This window comes from Panthera onca, chromosome C2, assembly GCF_046562875.1.
Source record: "Panthera onca isolate mPanOnc1 chromosome C2, mPanOnc1 haplotype 2, whole genome shotgun sequence".
In the NCBI taxonomy this organism is placed as follows: Eukaryota; Metazoa; Chordata; class Mammalia; order Carnivora; family Felidae; genus Panthera; species Panthera onca.
Genome location: NC_138347.1, coordinates 140,542,732 through 140,566,392, shown reverse-complemented (window position 1 = coordinate 140,566,392; position 23,661 = coordinate 140,542,732). Strand labels below are relative to the sequence as shown.

Sequence of the window (23,661 nt, the reverse complement as noted above, 5' to 3'; positions counted from 1 at the left end):
TTTTATCATTTTAGGTCTTACATTCAAGTCTTTATTCTGTTTTGAGTTAACTTTTGTATACGGTGTAAGATAGGAGTCTAGTTTCATTCTTTTGCTTATGGCTATCTACTCTTCTTACTTACTTCTTACTCACTTACTAAAAAGACTATGCTTTCTTCACTGTGTATTCTTGGTTCCTTTGTCATAAATTAGTTGGCCATATATTAATGAGTGTATTTCTGGGCTATCTATTCCATTCCATTGAACTTTGTGTCTGTTTTTATACCAATACCATACTGTTTTGATTACTATAGCTTTGTAATATAGTTTGAAATCAGACAGCATGATGCCTCCAGCTTTGTTCTTTTTTCTCAACAATGCTTTGGTTTTTCTGGGTCTTTTGTGTCTCCATACAAATTTTAGGATTGTTTGTCCTATTTCTGTGAAATAGGAATTGAAAAATGTCATTGAAATTTTGATAGGGATTGCACTGAATCTATAGACAGCTTTGGGTAGTATGGACATTTTAACAATATTAATTATTCCAATCCATGCATACAGAATATCTTTCCATTTATTTGTGTCTCCTTCCATTTCTTTTATCAATGTCTTACAGTATTCACAGTATAGGTATTTTACTTCCCTGGTTAACTTTATTGCTATGTATTTCATTCTTTTTGACGCTATTGTAAATGGGATTGTGTTCCTTCATTTCTCTTCCTGATAATTCATTATTAGCTTATAGAAAGAAAACAGATTTTTGTGTATTGATCTTGTATCCTGCAACTTTACTGAATTTATTTATAATTCTAACAGTTTTTTGGTGAAGTCTTGGTTTTCTCTATATAATATCATGTCATCTGCAAATAGCGACAGTTTTACTTTTTCCTTTCCAGTTTGGATGCCTTTTATCTCTTTTTCTTGCTTACTTGTTCTGACTAGAACTTCCAATACCATGTGGAATATAGAGGTGAGGGTGGGAATCCTTGCTTGTTCCTGATCTTAGAGGAAAAGCTTTAAGCCTTTCACTGTTGAATATGATGTTAGCTGTGGGCTTGTCATACATGGCCTTTAGTATGTTAAGGTACATTCCCTCTGTACCCACTTTTGTAACCTAAGTGTTTGTAGCCTGGATGTTCCCCAGTCATCTAGCCTTCTCATGACATCCCTTTATCTTTTGTGTGAAATTGCCTTGAGTCCCTTCCCCACATATTATGGAAGGCCAGCAGTCCTCCCAAGACTTGGGAAGATTTCTTGGTCATTACATGGTCATGGTCTCCTCTAGCTCCAACTTCCCAATGTAATTCTTCCTTACTCCGCATGGGGCAATGCTAGCTTCTTTCCCAAAACACCCCAACACAAGGCTGCTACAGGTAGCAGTTTTATTAACTGTATTAGAGAAGGGAAGGAGTGCTTCATTACAGGAGGTAAACAACTAAAATTGGAGATTGTACTTCTTTGTCTTCATGAGAATTTATTATCTGATACTCTTCCTTTGGCATTCAGGCCTCCTGCAATGTTTCCAATCTCTTCTCACATCTCCCCTTCTCTGCATGTCCATGTTTGTCTTCCCCTCTCTGCCAGGAAGTCAGTGGAAACTCAAAATCTTTCCCTTATTATGCACAATATTTCAACTCTGTAGGTGAGGCTTCTCCTATGAGGGAGGCATAGCCATTTCCAACCAAGGAGGTGATGTGGCTAACCCAGAGATATTTATCTGAACAAAGCATCGACTCCTTTTATGTAAATTATGACACTTCCCTGGTACCATTGGTTCTTAATGCCCCAGAGTTCATGTTATATCCATGCTCATTCCGAGGAGTTGATAGGTCCCCAGATCTGTCCCCCTCACACTAAAGGGCTTGAAATGGACAAAGCAAACCTTCTCCTTTCCATTTCTGAATTAACATCCATCTTCTTGCTTCCCCTCAGACCGCCCAGGGCTCGCCTGTGTTGAAAGAATAGAAAAATACCAAGATAGTTTCCTGCTGGCCTTTGAACACTATATCAATTACCGAAAACATCATGTGACACACTTTTGGCCAAAGCTCCTGATGAAGGTGACAGACCTGAGGATGATTGGAGCCTGCCATGCCAGCCGCTTCCTGCACATGAAGGTGGAATGCCCCACGGAACTCTTTCCCCCATTGTTCTTGGAAGTGTTCGAGGATTAGACTGACTGACTTCATTCTCATAATTCCTACAGCACTACTGGGTGTCATTTCATTCCATTGCCTAGCTCTTTTTTGTTTGTTCCTTTGTTTCTTTGTGTTGGGAGAGACTGGGGGTAAAGGGAGGTAGTCCTTAGCATAGACATGGATGAAATTGCCCCTTGAATGCGGGTACTTGTAACTATTGCATTTTGTTCTCCAGTCCTTTGATGTGAATGCTTTGAAGGTTTTACAGTTGTGGAGGTGGGGTGGGGACAATCATTAATTCACCAGCACCAAGCCATCACCAGCTCCCATCTGTCCCTGGTCAGAGACTCAAGCAAGCAAAATGGCGTGGCAGAAGACTAATGAAGCCTTAAAACCAAGATAATATGGTCATCTTGATCCAGCCCTGATTTTTGCAGGGCTCAAATTAGCACGGCACAGACCAACTTTGGTTAGATGTGGCTTTCAGCTTTCTAGGGAAAGATCTGAACTTATTTTTATCTATTCAAGAGCACGCTGTTTTCCTCACCCTTCATTCTCTCCTGGCAGCATAACCTGGAATGTATAGGAATATTTGTTCCTGAAAAATCAGCTGTCCTTTCACTATAATTTTTATAATCCTATGATTTAATTCAAGTTATACAAGGGTGTGACTCAAAGATATGCAGGTATTTGACTGACTGAGGCCAACAAGGGAAACGATTTTCCTCAGTGAGCCCAAAGAAATTAGAAAACTTTACTTAACTAATGTCAGTGACTCAACAGTTTCCAAAAATTCACATAGTCTTACCTCATAGTAAGGAAGGCTTCTTTACAGTTTAGGCTCAGAGAAAATTTCCACAGAAATCAAACCTATTTACAGAGTGTTGTCACTTTTCAATGACATCTGATCTGTCATCTCCCAAACTCCTGAAGTTATTTAATCCTGATTGCATCTTTGCTGAGCTGACAACAGATTTCCCTACGGATTAAATCTTCTAATCAAGGAGAGATAACAAGCTGAATTTTGAGCCTTGTTCTGGAGGAATTCTGAGGCAAGATTAGTGTCGTACATTCTGAGTTGAAGGAAGTGCAGTGTTCTGAGAGTCTCTTCGTGTACTGATGGTTCCTTTTGGTCTTAGATCCTCAAGCTCTTTGCTCTACACACAAATGTTTCCAAGTCCCCTTTTCCCTCTCTCAGGCTTGACTATCACTGATCAAAGCCTGGTCTGGACACCGACCCACTCTGCCTCTCTTACAGCATTGCCCTGACAGATATCTCATAGAAAATACCTGCAGCCCACATACACGAACCTCACTCACCTTCCCTACCTAGCCCTCCTCCCTGATGACAAATGCTGGAGTAGGTTGTGCCCAGAAAACCCATGGTGATCCCTGATCATTTCAACTCCAAAAAATGGGCAAAGAATGTACCCAGGCAACTGAATGTATCTTGTTCTTCACTGGCATAGTAGACACAAACTATTCCTTCACCTGCCTTGAACTGCCTTATCCTGGAAATATTGGGGAAAATAAGCCATATCAGTGAGATTTACCTAAAAAAACAAAGGAATGCAAGTCACTGTGAAAACCAAGTGGACTAATTCTTTTTTAACTTGCCCAGAAGTCAGGACACCTGAGTTCTAGTTTGTGCTCTGTCAAACTGGTGGTTTTGTAACCTTGGGTCTTGGTTTTCTCAGCTGAGAGAAAGTCATGAACTTTAAAATCCTTCCCATCCTTACTAGTGTACTGATTTCTGAGGGGAAAAATCTATTCCTTTTTGATGGTTTCTTTCATAATTCAAATTTTTAGCTTTATTAGAAATTATGGCCCTTTAACAGTTAGGGAATGCATATTTGGTATTGAGTCAAAATACAAATTTGACATACTACTCATCAAGTATGTAGAGAAAAGCCGGATGGCCTTGGAAAAAGGAGAGGAGCAGCACTGAAAAACCTTAGTGTGACTGGGAATAATCTGGAAGGAAAAATATATGTTTAATGTGTGAAAGCTACTGGCTTCCCAGGAAGAGGAAACAAGACTATCACTATGGAACTAGCTAAGCAAAGAAAGGAAGTAGGGGAGGATAAAGTTTGTCTTTATCTACAGACTGTTTTGTTTTGTTTTGTTTTGTTTTGTTTTCTCTAAGCCAGTCGCTAGCCAGTCTCCCGAAGCCCTTGCTTTGTTAGCAATTCAGCTCCCTCTGTTGACTCTCCTTGGAGAAGTACTCTTTGAAACACTGCTGAATCACCTTCTATGCTCCAGGGTAACTCTGAGAAGCTCTGTGGTGAGGGGCAAGTTTTCTCTCAGAAGGGAATGGGAGGAAGGCAAATAGGAAGGGTACTGGAGGGTTCACAGACCCCTTGGGCATCAAGCCCTCTGGGGACAGCTTCCTCAATTTGTTTGACAGAGATTCTGAAGTATATGAGATACACCCAGACTCAAATACAAGTACAGAGCCAGATCTAAGGCTAAATCTGAATGCTTTGGGGATTAACCATGGCTGGGCGTTGGCCAAATGGGACAGTGTATCTACAGTAATCCAGCTAGCTCCAAGTAAATTTATGTTTGATCCTCAGTTCCTAAAATGATTGCCTTAAAAAGGCAAACTACTGATCTGAAACTCTTGTTGAAGGCTGAATACTTTGTGTTGAGCAGGACGCTCCTTAAAGTACTTCAGTTTGAAGGGAAAGGCTGTAAGGACTCTAAGGATCATGACCCTGGGGTCAAAATGATTCATTTCTTCTGTAACTGGTTGAGGTACTTAGTGCATCTCAAGACTCCATCTCATAAAACTCAATCAGGAGGGATTTACTCTGGATTTTTTTTTAAACATTTTTTCTTATATTGTCCGGGCTTTCAAATCAAGTGTGAACCTGATTGAAACCCCTCACGGAGGGGAGACATCCCAGTGAAGGAGAACACATCTGTATAACTGGGATTCTTATTTATGAATCATTTAATTTCGGGGGGATGAGTGGTGTGGGGTGTGTGTGTGGGTGGGTGGTCGTGTGTGTGTGTTTGTAATCCTCAAGTGTACTTTACTCTTCAATTTAGATGTGCAGTATTTCCAGAAATAGTGAAAAAAAAAAAAAATAAGATCTTTTCTTCTTTATGATTCTGCTGAACACACTACGTGCTGCCTCAGAGCTTTTTCTAGTCAAATGAGCCTCGGTCCTCAATGACGTGCTTGCCGTGTTGATGCCTCAGCCCAGTGATACCCCCCTTCACCCGTGCCCTACACGACACCTCTTCCGTTGGCAGTGCGGTCGTCAGTCATCGGAGTGGACCGCCAGGCTCGGCTCTGCTCCAGCAACGCCATTCTCAATTGCTCTTCTGTGGACAGGTGCCTAAGTCTTGGCCCCTCCACCACACTAAGCCCCCAACAGACTCAGCCTCCATGGAACTGCTGAGCACCCTCAAAGCATGTCATTGTCAGTGATACACTTTTCTTCTATGGAACTCTAACCTATTCGTGTCATATTGACCTTCTGATGCATGAGTCATAAATTATGAAATCGGTCTTATGGTTTTTGAAATGTAGCCAGCGTTTGTAAGGCTAAACCTTTTTCACAAACGGAATTTAAGTGAATAACCAAGCCGCAGTTATTCTCCAGAAGGAGAGTGCTTACAGACATTTGAATCTCTTTGCCCTTTCCAACAGCTACGGCATCAGGTTCTAAAATAAGCTTGTAATTTTTCCTGTTATTTTAATAATATGGAAATATTAGCATAGTGTTTCTTTTGATAGTGATAGACTATAATCCATATTTAAATTTTATAGAGAAGAAATTTTATTGTACTGTGATGTAGATATTTATTATCCAGGTAAGGATTTGCCCGGTGTGTATTTTTTACAATTGAAACATTTTACTTTAATCTTTAAAAAAAAAAAAAAAAAAAAACATTAAAAACACACACACAAAAAAAAAACCAGACTAGGGGGAAAAAAGGTTTGGCCTTATCACAGAATTTTTACTGTGCTGTATAAATGTTTGCAAACGCAAAAAGTGTGCATTTCTAGTGTGTTTCCACATTAATTAATGCCGCCTTCAAGAGCAATATCGTGCAGGTAAAACGCTGTTTGTGGCTTTCTGTTGCACAGTTAAAGCTGACCCACCATATGCACAAGACAATCAAATATAAATCTGTCCTCCTCAGGATGCAGACAATACTCATGTAAATTACGGAGCACAATGTAAGACAAAAGACACTTTATTTAATTACACAGGTATTATTGATATAAAAGATGTAAGGGCATAAATGAACTGACATTACTCCTTTATTTTGGTTCTTCCTAATTAACTTGGCATTTTTCATTTGGTTACACGGCCAAGTTATTTCTCTATGCTTTCTCCAGAGAAAACACATTTCCTGCCCCCCCCCCCATAATGTTTTCATGCCCTGAGAATCAGAAAAATGCTACAGAATAGGAAAAGATTTACAGTCATTGGAAGATAATGTGTTTTGCAAACAGTGTTAAGTGATATTGCTAGGTTGGTAATATTTTTTTCAGCCTAAAACTCTGTTAAAATCTGTGATCAAAATGTTTTAAACTATCCAAAAAGAAAATTTGTATATTTGGGAAAAATGAATTTTTACATAGCTTTTGTATGCAGATATTAAATTGTAATTATGAATATAGTGGGCATAGATAAACTCATAAGCTTCAATTCTAAAAAAGAAAAAAAGAAAAAGCTTACAACGATATACGTGCCTGTCTCTTTCTTTAAATATTATTTTCTAAATAGACACAGGGTTGCCTGCTCTTCTCACCTCAGCTGCTTCCAAAGGGAGGAAAACAGGGATATAAGGGCATTTACTTCATAAACACCTACTAGAAAAAACAGATTTCCTTGGGAGGAGGGCATGGAGGTAGGAGGGAGAAGATGGGGGAGTGCCTTTTCTGAAGGGGCCACAAAGATGCTGTAAGGAGGGAAGAAATAAATTTTTGCAGCTCAAGGACTATATTCATCTTACCTCAAAATGTTCCAAAATATTATTAATGGAATTATACTAATCTCAGCTATCAACATAGGTCTCTCTCCCCATTACTCTGAACACATGTTAATTAGGACTATTTCTATGATGAGTAACAAAAAGCTAAATCAAACTGACTTAAGCATAAATGGAATTTATTTACTGTATCTGAAAACTTCAGGCTTCAGGCATGGCTGGATCTGAGTGCTCAATCAGTATTGTCAGGAGATACCCCTTTTCATATCTCTGTGTAGATTTTCCTCTATAGAAATATCCCCCATGTAGATTTCCTGCTCACACAGACTTTTATCTTACGGTGGCCTGCATTACCTCCAAGATTAGCCATAAATCTTCAAACCAACAGAAATAGTGTTTCTTTTCCCAGCAGTTCCAGTAAAAATCCTGAGCCTGACCCTCATTGTCCCAAATCCAATCAAATGCCGTTCCTGAGCCAATCACTGTGCTCAGGAGGACATATATGCTAATTAGCTTTGTCCTCTAAAATCCTGGAAGTGGGTGGGGGAAAAGATAATCAGTCCTGTCTACACTTTGGACTGACAGCTGGGTCAAGGATGATGCCTCAAAGAAAATTCTGTCTTGCTACTATAAAAAGTGGGAAGGAACAGCAAGGAAGCAAAAGCAGCAAAATGTTCACACCAATAGTTAAGACTTAAAGTACATCCATTTTCAGTAGGACAATGGAGTCTCCTTAACACAGAGGAAGCTCAGCACAATTTGGCCAGGACATAAACCAAATAAATAGTTTCCAAACAAAGTGTCTGATTATATCCTAGCTGGCTCATGAAGGAGGCCAGTCCAGGTAAGATGGAGCAAGCATTTATTATTTCCCTGGGCTAGATCAGTTCAGAGTACCATTTCCTGAGTCCCACCGGCTCTATTCAAATGACTGTATACCTCTTATATTTCTCTCTTTTCTACATTATGTACCTTTCAACTCCACCCTAGTGAACACATTTCCCTCCCCCCAAAAATTACTTTATTCCTTTTCTTTTGGGGAGTTCTTTACATATATATTCCAGCTAGGTTCAGCTCTTAACCCCTTTACACAGGCAAAGCTAATGTGATATCTAATAGTGATATTAATGTGATATCTAATAGTTTGATTTGGGCTATGGAGCTGGTGTCATGTCAAAAACCTGGAGCATTCTAATAATCCAGAAAGAAGAGAAGACAGAGTACGACGTTAGTTTGCTTCCCTACCTCAAGATGACAGATCATTCTGGTTTCATATTTAGCTTCTTGGGGCATGATAGCTTTGTAAATAAGTGGAATTGTCATTGGGTTCATGTACACAAGATCTGACTCATTAAATGTTATTCGAACCAAAGCAAAAGTCAGTAAAACTACTGAAATGTCAAGTGTTACAGATATCCTTTGAGTGTGTATCTCTGAAAATACATGGGCTACCTAACAAAAAATGTTCTATGTCTCGAAGGGCAGAATCCATTTACACCATATACAGATGAGTAAGTGAAGTCTGTTGGTAAAATGGCATTGCCTGAATTTTATATTAAGAAAGCTGTGTTAGCTAGTTCCCCAGAAAGCAGAGTTTATGTGCTACAGTTCTATTAGAGATCGTAGCCCCCCAGGAAACAAGAGTGGAGAAGAAAAAGCATGAGGCAGGGTAGGGAAGAGAGTAAATACACGGGCGCATTGCTGCGCTGGCCACACCAAGCACAACAGAATACTCAGTCGTGCAAGACTAGTTTCTAAGGGGGCAGATGAACTACGGGATCTCAGGACAGTTCATCTGAGAGTGGGGAAATAAGAAATGATCTACTGGTACTCATCGCCCATTATCAAAATTGGCACTGACACCCCTCTCCTTCTGCACTGTATATGCCTGGCCACAGAGCAGGTCCTGTGGTCTCTCATGCTAGAGGAGCAAAAGCAATCCCCCAAGTGGGGAACAGTAGTGTCCGCTCCAACAGCTGGGCAGAGCCCAGGGTGGTAGACCAGGTGGTGAATGGGGTAGAAGAAGTCATCCTGGCCCTGGAAAGATAAATGGAGCTTAGAGGATCGTCAGTGATCTGACACGGGTGCCTCCAGCCAATGAGTTCTGATTATCTGGAGAAACAGCATAGCCTTTCAAGTTCCAAAGAAAATTCATGAAGCTCAACCAACAAATTGAAGCTGTATTTCACTATATCATGAACTTGTGTGTATAGACGCTTTTAATTTAATACGAACTGGCGCATAAATTGTCTACTTGGCTCTATTTTCTTACAGAGGTTGAAAAACGTGTAGAGACTGCTCTTCTCATTACACTCTATCAGTTGTTGTTGGTTTTTTTTGTTTGTTTGTTTGTTTTACAGGTGGCTCATTTCAAGGGCAAATTTTCTTCTGTATAAATATCTAGCTGAGGGGCACCCGGAGAGCTCAGTCAGTTCAGCAACCAACTCTTGATTTCAGCTCAGATCATGATCTCACGGTTGTGCAATTGAGCCCCACATCAGACTCTGTGCTGAGCATGGAGCCTGCTTGGAATTCTCTCTCTCCCTCTCCTTCTGCCCCTCCCCTGCTCGTGGATGCGCACAAGTACACACACTTTCTATCAAAATAAATAAATAAACTTTTAAAATAAATATCTAGCTGAAAATTTTATAGAAGCCAATGGAATTTTTAATTTTTTTCATATAGAACGTCACTCAGATGAAGTTGCAATGAATACTCTTCTTCAGTTTCAAGACAGACTGATAATATCCTCTATTTTCTTTTAACTTTCTTGCATATAACACTAATAGCAATGAGGGAGGCAAATGCATATAGAATAAACCTTCAAGTTTAGCAAATTTGAATATTCTTATGCCCACAAATCCCAAAGGACATGGAGATTTGAAAAACACTCCTCAGGGCACCTGGGTGGCTCAGTTGGTTAAGCGTCCAACTCTTGATATCAGCTCAAGTCATGATCTCTCAGGTGTGAAACTGAGCCCCACAGCAGGTTAAGCACTGAGCGTGGAGCCTGCTTGGGATTCTCCCTCCTGCTCTCTCTCTCTCTCTCTCTCTCTGCCCTTCCCCCACTTGAGTGCTCTCTCTCTCTCTCTCAAAATAAATATTTAAAAAAGGAAGGAAGGAAGAAAGAAAAGAAGGAGGGAAGAAAGAAAGCAAGAAAGCAAGAAAGAAAGAAAGAAGAAAGTTTACTCATCAGTTTTACCCTGAGTCCTAGAAGGATACTGCAATCTTATTTGTTACAGATATTCAGGTATCTCTGAATTCTAAGGATTTTATGATTTTTCCTGTAGGCATGTTTAACCTTTAACAGAGCTTTTATTTTTTTTTTTAATTTTTTTTTAACGTTTATTTATTTTTGAGACAGAGAGAGACAGAGCATGAACGGGGGAAGGTCAGAGAGAGGGAGACACAGAATCCGAAACAAGCTCCAGGCTCTGAGTGGTCAGCACAGAGCCTGACGCGGGGCTCGAACTCACGGACCGTGAGATCATGACCTGAGCCGAAGTCAGAGACTCAACCGACTGAGCCACCCAGGCGCCCCTAACAGAGCTTTTAGAATGTCTTGAGCACTACCTAAAGTGAAAGCCAAATAGAATCTTTGTAACAATAAATTATATGATAAGATAAAGAACCCAAGACCACAAAGGATCATTCATTGGTAAGTAAGCTTGTGAGAATCCAATTGAACATTTTAGAAAATTCACTTTCATTTTCCCCAGCACTCTGACAAAAGCACCACTCCTCAGTTACCTGGCACTCAAGAGTCCCAGCAGCCATCCCAAAGGACGTACCAGTTTGTGCTGTTGTCCAGACTCCTTCACTGTCACACTGGAGTGCGTAGTTACGGCCCACTTTGTAATGAACACCTACTCTGTGCCAGGAATCATATTAGTCCCTCTACATTACCTCTAACCCTCCAAACAAACCTGTAAAGTAGGTATTAGTTTCGTCTGACAATGGGAGAAAGGATGCTCAGTGTGAATAAGCAACTTCTCCAACATTTAACAGTTGGCAAATGTCAGAGCACATAGGGTCCCAAGATCCATGTTGTTTTTACAGGCTGCACTAAACAAACTTCTAGGCCCTGAAGAAAAAGAAATGGCAACTCCACTCTGGAAATGTTTACCATTCCCCTCCCCAAAAGGCTCACCTGCCCTAATGCCAAAAAATTGTGCCTGTTGAAGAAAGGCTACCTCACCTATCATTAGGTTTATCTGTTGCAAAACCACTTGTTGGTGTTACAGTATTGAAGACTAATTTCTCTTTACAGGACCTATTTATAGCCTAGCTGGCAGGTGGAAATTTTTGTTTTGCTAACATTTCAGGGTGTAAGCAGTTAAGTTTGGGGAGAGCCAAACTGCTCTGCACAACAGAAGGAAAAGAATTTACAGCAACAGAGGTTGGGAGAGGAAGTGTGGGGAAAGGACAAGGAAACAAAGTAACAGAGGCACTTAACTTTCAAGATGTGACACCGCCACTATCACTCCCTCAACGCCGGATAATCGACTTGAAGTTGACAAATGTACAGTAAGACAAATTTCTTGTGGAAACAAATAAAAAGGGACATTCAACATACCGTGTTGCCATGAAGCAGGAGAGCCCCAAAGCAAAGAGGATCTTGATAATATAATTATTCAACAATTCATAGAATTCTGAGTCTTACTTTATCTGGTTTCAAAAAATTGAGAGAGGAGTTTTTTTAAAGCAATTTCACCTAGCTCTGAGGAGGGGGCTTTAGCTGACATCTGGTAGACACATTTACTTAAGACTGCACATAGGCATGGGGATAAATTAGTAAACTGAAGGTCCCTGTGGAACTTTCCACAGGAAGGCAGTAAGAGCCTCTCTTACCCAATTTTTTTTTTTTTTTTTTTTTTTTTTTAGTTTTTGGTTGTTTTGTTTTTTTTTTTTAGTAATCTCTACATACAATGTGGGGCTTGAACCCACAACCCAAGATCAACAGCTGCACGTTCTTCCAAGTGAGCCAGCCAGGTTCCCCTCTCTTACCCAACTTTCACTCTCACTTGTAGTTAAAGGAAGACAGCAAACATCTTAAAACATTAGCAACCAAACCCAGATATATTAGATAGAAATTTTTTGCCATATTTGCAATGTCTGAAATGTCACAGGATTCATATGAGGAATATACAGCTAGGCTTTCCAAACCAACAAGGAAAGGACAAGAAATCCAATTAAAAAGTAGACTATTCATAGGAGAAGCCCAAATGGCTGACAAGTACGTAAAGAGATGCCCCACCTCGCTTATAATCAGAAATGGGAAAAGTGATACCACTTCATACTCAAAAATTAGGCAGCCAGAAAAGAACAAGTGTTAGCAAAAATGTAAGGAGACAAGTACCTCATCTCCTGCTAATTAGGGTGCAAACTGGTTCACAGCATCTTGCCTATACCTGATGACTCTACACAACCAGGATTCCATTCCCAGGAACACCCCCAAACTCACACACATCTATAGGCATGCTCATCCTACAAAGAGTTCAGTTCAGGCCAGGAAAGAGGAGAAGAATATTGGGTGGAGGGCTGCCCATCATGGGATCACTGCAGCATCAGAAACACTGGACTAGATTTACACACCGAAACACTTAAGAAACAAAACAAGGCCTGTAACACCATACTATGTATGTAAACTCCAAACACACATAAAGAAAACACTGTATGTCTTACATGGGGTCACACATAACCAAGGACCCATATCACCCACACGTATCAAGCACATTTGATTGGGTGCCCATGTAGAAAAGATGAGGAAGCAAAACTGAAATAAAACAGGAGAACGGCCATGACAGGCTGATGATTTTAACCATCATGAAATGAGGAGCTTACTTCAAGCCCCTCTACCTGAGGTCCTCATAAAACCTGACAGGTTTTAATCATCTTTTTATTATCTCTTCTCTGAGTCACCCCTATGTGATAATGGGCCTTCTATGATCAGATAATGGAATTCTGGTGAGGGACATAATCTACCGCCTCAGAACCAGAAAGATGAAATTTTAAAAAGGGCTTGAAGATGACGAGGGGAAGAAAAGAAAGAGGTAGACCATCCTGGTTGGTAAAACAGTCTTCCAGTTGCAGAAGTATTTTTCAATCAGTAATATCAAATGTGAAACTCCAACATGTTAAGAAAGGAGAGAAAAGGCTCAGGCTGAATTGGTCTACCCACACACCCACCCCAAAGTCCCCAAGCAAATCTTTGTCTCAATAGATTGACAGATCACTAAACCTCCATCAGAGTTCTGGAAACCTCTCTTCTAGAAATGTTTGCATTTATAAGCCTAGCCTGGAGTGATCAATGGGTGGGTCAACTTCAATTAAAAGGTCAGGATAGAACCACTGAGACTCCTGAGTATTAGTCAAGTTCTGCAGAGACGGGCCCCAGACCTAAGGCTGTGCTGCCTGTGACAAGAAGGGGGAGATGGCCTTTTGCTGCCCCTACTCCTTCTTTATTCTTTAAAACCAAGTTAACAAGACTCTTATTTTTATCAGCCTGGTATTGAATATTCAAAATGTTTGTGCCATGTAAGTGGGTTAAGCAAATTTAAACTCAACTATTTCCGTCTCTTCCAAGTTCCTCTAATTCAGAGGGCTTATGAGCCAGGACCCAATCATTTGATATGGGGAATGATCCAAGGAACATTTAGCTTGTGGAAGACATGTCATTCTAGCTCAGATTCAAGATACTTGCCAGGTAGAACAGGAAATCAATTTGTTCTCTGTTATTTCCGAAGAGCCTAGCCAGGATTAATGAATGAAATTACTCAGAAGTCAATATCAGCTCAAAAGAAGGAAGAATTATGTCACGGTTACACTGTCTAGAAGTAGAAATAGAGAGTTCCCTATCACCTAAGGTGCTTAAGCAAAGACTAAACTCTTCCCCGACGACAAGGTAGCAAGAAGGCTAGATGTGTCAAAGCAAATGACCTCTCAGATCCACTTCAGCCCCATGTCACATCATGAACACGTCCTCGGGGGTCTATTTCCCCTACCTGCTCTGGTTTTAGGCTGTCCCTCATGCTGTATTTTAAGTTCCCCACAGGGAAATATGTGAGATGAACCTCAGTTAGATGTGACTTCTGGTGCTGCTTACTTTTAATGTATAATCCTTCTCCACAAAAGTAGATAAGCCAGTAAAATAAAGCCTACCATCTGTCTCTCCGTGTTTTTTTTCAGCTATCATCCTACTAGCTCCTGAGAAAACCTTCTCTGTGCTGCCATGAATCAGACAGGCTGATCTGAAACCATTACCAGGGAGCATGATGTGTCAGAATCAAAGAGCAACTCTAAAGTGAGATAAAATATAGCAAATAAATTCTAGGATGGTCTGACACACTGGGAACATTATGTTGCCATTGGTTCATCACAATTATGTCAAATACTGCAGCTGTTATTATTAAGTCTCCATCATAACATGAATCTCACTTTAATTGCCTCTGGTTGAGACTCTGCACATTGGTTGTCTGCCCAGGCATGAATTTATTTTAACCAAAATTAGTCTTAATCAGCTTGGCTTGAGTAATGATGTAGCCAAAACACACACACACACACACACACACACACACACACACACACACAAAACCCATAGCCAGGAGACAGTCTGAGAAGCTTCTCCAACAATTCATAGATTAGAAAAGAACAGAACTTTTAAAAAATATTTTGCAAGGAATTAATCCCTCTCCTACATTTCAAAACACTTTTAATCAGCTTTCATGTTAGCGAAAGTCCTGGTTGTCCACTGTGGAAAGGTATCTGGAGAATAAAAAGTACACTATGGGGCAGTCCGGTGCCTTATGACAGAACGGGGACTTGTATTTTGAGGTTGTGCTGTACGTTCCCAGCTCCTTCTACGTGGGGGCCTCGTGAGGCTTGAGAGCTAAGAAGATGCCTTATTTTGAAAGTCTATCAGAAGTGGACATGATTAGATTCTGACCACTCCAAATTACCATGGATTACAGCAAGACTAAAAATGAGCTGGTGTAACTTTTTCCTCCAAAATAGTGATTACAAATCACATATTTACAAGGATTAATGACATCCAGCTTGTCATAAAAAGCTTTCAACTTCAATCAGCCTCATCCTCCCTAGGAACCCTTTCATTTCACATCCAAGTACAAGCTCCTTTCCTTCCAGAAATAAGACTATACTCTCCCCCTGGAAAAAAAATGCACAAATACGTTTCATACAGACAGGAAAAATGGGGTGGGAGGAGGGGCAGGCAGTGCCACAGCTCCAGAGAATGTGATTCCGTGGCACATAAAAACAAAACTACTGAGGGGCTCCTGGGTGGCTCAGTCCGTTAAGCATCCGACTTCCGCTCAGGTCATGATTTCGACGTTCGTGAGTTTGAGCCCTGCGTCTGGTTCTGTGCTGACAGCTCAGAGCCTGGAGCCTGCTTGGGATTCTGTGTCTCCCTCTCTCTCTGCCCCTCCCCCACTCACACTCTGTCTCTCTCTCTCTCTCTCAAAGATTAACATTTAAAAAAATTTTTTTTAATAAAACTACTGGCCCCAGAAATTCAAACAAAGTAAATTCTTTTTTTAAATTATTTTAAGTGTTTATTTTTAAGACAGAGAGAGACAAAGCATGAGTGGGGGGAGGGGCAGAGAGAGAGGGAGACACAGAATCCAGAGCAGGCTCCAGGCTCTGAGCTGTCAGCACAGGGCCCCACACAGGGCTGGAACTCGTCAACCACAAGATCATGATCTGAGCCAAAGTTGGACGCTCAACCAACTGAGCCACCCAGGTGCCCGAAAGAAAAATAAATTCTTAAGTTGATCCCAAGAATCCCTTGAGGGTTCTGAAATTTGTTCTCAGAAGTAAACAAAATTTTTATTATTTTTTTTAAATTTTTGGCTTCGTTGCAAAGTTAATTTTAAAACTTATCAGAAATCATTTTTGATCATCCAGATCAGCTCAAACCAAAATACAAAATTTCATTCATTCATTTGCATTCATGTTAACAAGGCCTTTATACTTACAATACCTAATATACTTTAACTGTTGCAAACTAATGAGGACCCCAAAAAAGCAGACTTAACATATAAATGATCGGATTCCTGGGGCACCTGGATGGCTCAGTCAGTTGAAGATCCAACTTTGTCTCAGGACATGATCTCACAGTTCATGAGTTAGAGCCTCACGTCGGGCTCTGTGCTGACAGCTCAGAGCCTGGGACCTGCTTCAGATTCTGTGTCTCCCTCTCTCTCTGCCACTCCCCCACTCACAGGCGCATACTCATTCTCTCTCTCTCTCTCAGAAATAAATGAACATTTTAAAAAATTTATAATAAATAAATAAATAAATAAATAAATAAATAAAGCAGTCAGAAAACAAAGGGCAGCATCCTGGTTCACTGGACCCGTGAAGATGGAGAGAAAATCCTGTTTGCAATCTTTTCCTAAAGTCCCTTTTTCTTTAAAAAAAATTTTTTTTTAATGTTCATTTATTTTTGAGAGAGAGAGACAGAGTGTGAGCAGGAGAGGTGCAGAGAGAGAAGGAGACACAGAATCCAAAGCAAGGTCCAGGCTCTGAGCTGTCAGCACAGAGCCCGACACAGGGTTCGAACTCATAGACCGTGAGATCATGACCTGAGCTAAAGTCAGACGCTCAACCGGTTGAGCCACCCAGGCGTCCCCCAAAGTCTCTTTTTCTACTTTGATGATGGATGGCCTGTACTATAGGTGAATTACTTTTTTTTTTTTTTTTTAATGTTCATTTATTTATTTTTGAGAAAGAGTGAAAGAGCAGGGGAGGGGAAGAGAAAAAGAGACAGAGAATCCCAAGCAGGCTCTGCATGGTCAACACAGAGCCCGATGTGGGGCTCTAACTCATGAACCATGAGATCATGACCTAAGCCAAAATCAAGAGTCAGATGCTTAACCAACTGAACCACCCAGGAGCTCCTAGGTGAGTTACTTCTAAAGCAAGGCAAATTTTCTTGCCTGAACCTAGGAAGCATTTCCTCAACTACTAAGGGGAGATGGCAAGTGAAATGAGCTCAGACACTAGTGGATCCTGAAACGAAATCCTGAAGGTGTCCCATCTAGGAGCCCACTGCAGGAACACAAAATTCAGCTAAGTTTGGGCAACCTGAGAATAGAGAAAACTTGGACTCCCCTTCTTGGGCTGAGGCTATGAAAACACCAAGACTCCTTAAGAAAAATGGACATGTGGGGACCAGTTCCCCAAGACACAAAGTAAAAAGGGAGTGGCAGGATAATTTTGTGAAGATGAGAGGCCCCTAAGTAGCCTGAGTTTCAATAACACCACAAAATTTCCCATAGCCAAATTTGAGATAGCAGCAGTAGAATCCTTGCAGGCAGTGTACCTAAGAACGGCACAGAAATTAGCCGAGAGAGGAAGAACTTGATTGGAAAGAGCGTGAGGTCAGGAAGGAATGAGGGACAAAGCTGGGCCCCACGTGCATCCACAACGGAACACCAGAGGGCTCAGTGATGCCCCTGTGGACTGATGACAACACAGACCAGAAGCCCTACGCATGACGTGACAACATAATGGGGTTATTCTCAAATTTTCACGTGCATTAGAGTTCCCTTGGAAAGCCTGCTGGCATACAGATTCGGGTTCAGCAACTCTGGGGTGGGGACTAAGAATCTACATTTCTAACAAGTTCTCAGGTGATGTTGATATCGCTGCTCTGGCGACCACACTCAGAGAATCGCTGCTATGATGCATCCTAACCCTCTAACTTATGTGAGACCCAGATATAAAAGGAAACTCCCAGCATAAAGGAGATCATACTAGGAGTATGTTTATTATATACTTATAGGAAAATAGTTACCTTTCCCACACACCTGTACTCGGAACTAAGATTTGTGTCCATCAGTTAGATAAGGGCCAATGGCCTCCTTCATCTCTCTGGTTATTTTCTGCTTCGGAAAGCATCACTTCCTGATATATCGCAACACTGAATATAATTCTCAAATACCCCCAGTAACATATTAAAGATGTATTTCTTCAACACTTAATGAAAAAGAGGTCATTAAGTGTTGGAACTCACTGTCTAGCATATTCAAATAAATTGTAGTAGACAAGATAGCAAATGGTTCTTCTAAAGTGTATCAGGTCGCTTCCCCCACCCCACCTCGGAAAATTCCTCAGTGGCTTTCTTTGTCACTCAAGTAAAATCTATAGATCACCACACTGTGGACAGCAAGGCTGCACGTGGCCTGAGACCCAGATACCACTCCGTCCTCTTCGACACTGCCCAGCACACTAACTCTACCCTGATACATCAACGTATCTTCTGCTCCTTAAAGAGCCAAAGGACACACACACCTTGCGACCTTGTATGCTGTTCCCTCAGCCTGGAATAGCAGCTCCTTCCCTTGTTTCCTTCGGGTCTTTACTCAACCCCTCATCAGAGAGGCTCTTCCTCTTCACTGATAGAAAACAGCTCCTTCACCTTCACCCCCCCTCACTTTCCACCTGCTTCACCCCATTTTATTTTTCTTCCCCATCATTTATCATAATGTGACATATCATATTTTAGGGTTTTAAATTTTTCGATTGTCTGCTAGAATGTAAACTCCATGAAAGAAGGAAATTTGCTTTGTCTGCCGCTAGATCCCTAGTACCTAGGAAGTACTTGGCACATGAGATCACTCAGTAAATTACTGTCAAATGAATTAACAGAAAGAAAGGCCTGCAGGCCAAAAGAAACGACAGTCCTACGCCTTCGAACACCCTAAGAGATGTAAGGGAAGGTCTCCTGCCCAGGCTGGCACCCCCAGTTGCTTTCACATGCCCACCTTTCCCTTCCTCTCTCACCACCAAACACCCACACATCAGCACTGAGGAAGAGGCGCTCATGTGCTGTATGTGGGACGAAAGAACACAACACAGGGTGAAGCAAACTGCAAAATGGAAAGCCAGAGGCAAGGAGAAAAGTCCTTCTCCATGGCAGGCAACCCAACCTCAGCTGAGGACACTAAGAATGCCTGTGACCCCACGACCTGGTGACAACCAAGAGCTAACATTTGGGTAGATAAATATCCTTGTAGACATTTGTATACACACAGATACACAAGCATGTTATTTGCTTTTTTGACTTTCAATGTAGACTGGATTCCAGACAAAGATCTCTAGGAGTTAAGCCTAAAGGAATAAAAAATCAAAAGATGAGGTCAATAGAAAAGACAGGAACCGGGTAGGCAGAAGACGTCACACTTACCATTTTCCCTAGGCTTTCCAAAAGCTGAGAATTTCTCTGCTCCAGTGTCTACAACCATAATTGTTTATGATAATAATGTGTTCAGATAAGTGATGTCAAAGGATCAAATAGTTTTTACATTCTCAGCTTTTAGCAGAAACCTGGAAGTGCCACAGTTTAGCGCTCAATTATCACCATCTTCCTTGGAGACTTTTGAGAACTTAATGAGTTTGTCCTTTTGCATGAGTACAGAGTTCAAATGGAAAGGATCCTTCCAACGACTCACATTAAACTTTATTCTAAGTGTCTTTTAACATTTGGACTTTAAACAGAAGACTCGGTATTTCTGAATCAAATGTATCTTCTTGTTTAATGCCGTGATAAATTTCCACAGACACTCCCCAGGTTACACTTCAATGAAGCCAAAGATCCAGAGAAGCCACAGGAAGGAGACTGAAGTGACTTTCAATTTAAAGTGATTAGGAGTTCAGAAAAGGCAACCTTTCTGGATGTCGAAGTTCTACAGTCTCGAGTTTTGAGTTCAGCATTTCAGAACACTATCGTGCAAAGTGGTGCTGAGGCATTCCACTTACCAGAACATTCCTTGTTCCCCATTTTTCTCCTGCTTTCTCTTCATGCTCTCCATCCTTTCCTACCACAGAGAAGATACACAGAAAGTTTTTAGTAATGTTTGTAAAAGAATGAATAAATTTATTTACATGTCCAGCAAAAATCCTACTACCTTGTAGTCTTTTTTTTTTAAATATTATTTGCTTTTGTTATCTTATTAATTCATGATTAAAACATATTGTGGTGTGGGGTGCCTGGGTGGCTCACTCGGTTAAGCATCCAACTTTGGCTCAGGTCATGATCTCGTGGTCCATGAGTTCAAGTCCCGCATTGGGCTCTGTGCTGAGAGCTCAGAGCCTGGAGCCTGCTTTGGATTCTGTATGTGTGTCTCTCTCTGCCTCTCCCCTGCTTTCTCTCTCTCTCTCTCTCTCTGAAAATTAAACATTTTTTTAATTATTTAAAACATATTGTGGTGTAATTATTTTTCCAGTAGTCTTCCCAGTGGACAGCAGCATATAATGGGAAGATCATGGGCTTTTGACTATAGATATGAATTTGAATCTTGTCCTCACTACATCTGTGTCCTTAGACAAGCTGTTCAACTTTCTTTCACCTCAAATGTCTTGTTTGTGAGATGGGGATAATAATACAAATTTTGTGTTGGAAAAGACAATTCTCCATGAGTCTCTCGTGCTCACAGCTGGCATGTAGGGTATACCAAAAATGCTGGGCCCTAACTGTTGTTTCTTCACCCAGGCAATTTCTCACGGTTGTATTTGCAGCAAGCACCTTTGAGGGATGAGGAGGTGTCTCCCTCAGGAACAAAGAGCACGATTACTCACTCACTGCTTCCTATAAAAGTGGTAGATTCCTAGAGCTCAGGGTTCCCCAGCTATGACAAAAAAATACCGTGGGCATAGTATCCATCTGGACCCCTACTGGCTTGCCCCGCTGGACCTTGGGTCGCAAAGGGATCTGGCACAAAATGCTGGTGCTCATGCTGTTTGCTGCAACGTGAGTAATAAAATCCTTTGTCTCTCACCTAGAGGTCTCATCTACCAGCATCCGAAATAAGAGACTAAAACTCACTGGAAAATCTAGTTTCAACATTAATAGATTAACTTACTGGCTTGTAAGCTGGGTAAAATAAAACCCCACATGTGACAATTCACAGGGTTGTTGAAAGATTAAATGAGATCACCAAAATAAAGCACACGGCACAGGGTGGGCACTAAATAAATATGCACAAAAACATTTTCCCTTTAGCATCTCATTTAAATTTCTTTAACTATTTTAGGTAAATAGCTCTTGACAAAATTGTGATGATAGTGAGGTTGCTCCTTTACCTCTCTTCACTTTTCCCACATAATCTATCATTCCCACATGTAGTGATAAAGTCATCATATTCTCCCAGAAGAGTTTACAGCTGGTACCTCTCTGGAGGTCTAAGTGCTTGGAACAGAAGGGAACACGTGAAAACTGAAGAAGATGTAAGCCATGGGTCTCTAATAATGGAAATTTGAGACCTGGATTGGCAGTAGGTGTTTGAGGACATGGGACCGCATCTATCCTCTTCCAATCTTCTGAACTTCACATTAGGGGAGGGGAAGGAAGGAAATAGAAATAGAAATAGAGTTTATGCCAAAATATAAAAGTATTTTCTGATAACTGGGAAGATTTAGATGACTCAGAGGAATGTAACAGACTCTTTTACATGCCTGTACCCTGGTCTGTACCTCCTAACATACCTAGAAATGAAAAGAGTGTCTTACTCTTTGTACTAGTTTCCTATTTCTGCTGTAACAAGTTACCATGAATTTGGTACCTTAAAAATGAAACTTGCTATCATATAGCTCTGTGGGTCAAATGTCCAGCACTGGTCTCAGCAGGCTAAAATCAAGGTGTCAGCAGGTCTGCGTCCCTTTCTGGAGGCTCGAGGAGAGGATGTGTTTCCTTACTTTTCCAGCTTCTAGAAACCACCTGCATTTCTTGGCTCATGGCCCCTTTTTTTCATTTTTGGATGGTCAAGTTCTTACACTGCTATCTCTCTAGTTCCTTGTAGCCAGAAGGTTGCCTGCTTTTAAAGCCTCATGTGATCACATTCAGTTCTCTGGGATAAGTCAGGATTATCTCCCCATCTTAAGGTCTTTAATCATATCTGCAAAGACCCTTTTACCAGGTAAAGGAACATATTCACGTGTTTACACAGGTGGGGATTATGACCTAGACCAATTAGGACTTTGGGGTGAGGCGTTATTCTCCTACCACTCTCTACTTGGAGAAACCTCCCAAGATTTGGTAATTCTTAAAGTTGTTCAGTGTGACCATTTCCCAGGTTAAAATTTTTCTAAATGTGAAATCTCTGCCAAGATAAGGAGAATGAACAGCGCCAAGTGATAAATTATCTTTAAATTTGTTTCAAGTTCCACACATTATCAGAAAAAGTGATCAGAGGAGCACTCCTAAAATACTAAGGGAAGACACTCAGTACATGTAACTGTGTGCAGTTATGGGAATTCCAAGAAGAATGTTAGTTTATGTGAGAGCAAAGGTTCACTTTGGCCCACAAAGTGAACCTCTGGGTCACAATGTGTGGAGTCTGTGTGGAAGCATCCCAGTTGCTTTTTCTTAAAGCTTCAGGAATGTCTGAAATGACTCCTGCCCATGAGGTTTTTCTTAATACTATGATATTTGGGGGCAATTAAAATGATATGACAATGCGAGGGCCCTTATCTGAGAGGTGGGCAAAAGCATAGCCAGCAGTAGAAAGAGTGTGGTTGCACTTTGTAGATGAGGATGGGTGTCAAATTCCAACAAAAGGAAAATTCATTTATTCAAAAGTATTTATTGAGCAGCTCCATGTGCAAAACAAAAACAAAAACAAAACAAAAAAACCCACTATGCTAGGTACTCTGGGCTGAGGATGAATTAGCCAAGAAGCCAACCCTTAGGGAACTTGCATTCCAGCTTCAGAGATAAGAAACAAATTATTCCATGAGCATCGAAGATGAACAGTAGTTCTCTAGAGCAGTGCTTCTCAATCTTTAATGTGTCTACATGTATCTTATCAAAATGCAAATTTTGTAGGTCCAAGGGGAGGAATGAGGTTCTACATTCCTAACAAGCTCCCAAGTGATGATGATGCCAGTGCTACTGGTCCCACGCTCAGAGCAGCAAAGGTCTAGAGCACCTCACTGTGCTTAATCAGCTGGGGAAATTTTACAAACAAAAGACGTCCTGGCTCTTCCCATGGAATTTCAGTTGTGATTAGAGAGTAAGACTCAGGCATCAGTATTTTGATTTAATGTGCAGCTAACTACTGAGTACTGTTAATACACAACTTCTCATCATAGCTGTTACAAAAATCTTGGGCAATGGTCCTCAGAGTGGGGGCCCCAGACCGGCAGGGTCAGTATCACGTGGGAACTGGTCAGAAACCTAATTCCTGGGCTCCACCTCAGGCCTGTTGAAATTCTGGGGGTGGAGCCCCAAAATTTGTGGTTTAACAAACCTACCAGGTGATTCTGATGCAAAACCAAGTTTGACAACCATGGACCTAGGGCAGCTGTTTCCAATCAGACGTGAACATCAGAATCACCTGGAGACCATTTCAAAACTGCAGAGGCCGTAGCCCCACCCAGTTTCTGAATCAGTTGGTCTGGTCTGGAGTCCTGACCTGCTCATGACTGAAAACATCCACAGGTTGAACCACCTATGTGTCCTCAGACCAAGAACCCCTGATTGTAGGGTAGTGACCGGCAAAATCCTCTCCTCTTCTCATTTATTTACTCATTTTTTTCTACACATGTTAAAGGCAACCACCATCAAAGAGCT

General features: G+C 41.1%; 1 protein-coding gene and 1 long non-coding RNA gene across 19 annotated transcripts in view; one reads left to right on the top strand and one right to left on the bottom strand.

The window, feature by feature from the left end:
* Positions 1–6,047, top strand: part of THRB (thyroid hormone receptor beta) — a 384,269-nt gene extending 378,222 nt beyond the window's left edge. For all 18 annotated transcript variants that reach the window (XM_060638542.3, XM_078432406.2, XM_060638544.3 and 15 more), the window contains one exon: positions 1,912–6,047. In XM_060638542.3, coding sequence (XP_060494525.1) covers positions 1,912–2,153 — 242 coding nt within the window. In that variant the 3' untranslated portion in view covers positions 2,154–6,047. The remainder of the gene's footprint in view (positions 1–1,911) is intronic.
* The window catches only part of LOC144612794 (uncharacterized), a 114,765-nt gene continuing 95,109 nt past the window's right edge, over positions 4,006–23,661 (bottom strand). The window contains exons 3-4 of the long non-coding RNA XR_013549892.1: positions 19,851–19,909; positions 4,006–4,091 (exon numbers count right to left, since the gene is read on the bottom strand). This is a non-coding gene — a long non-coding RNA (uncharacterized LOC144612794). The remainder of the gene's footprint in view (positions 4,092–19,850; positions 19,910–23,661) is intronic.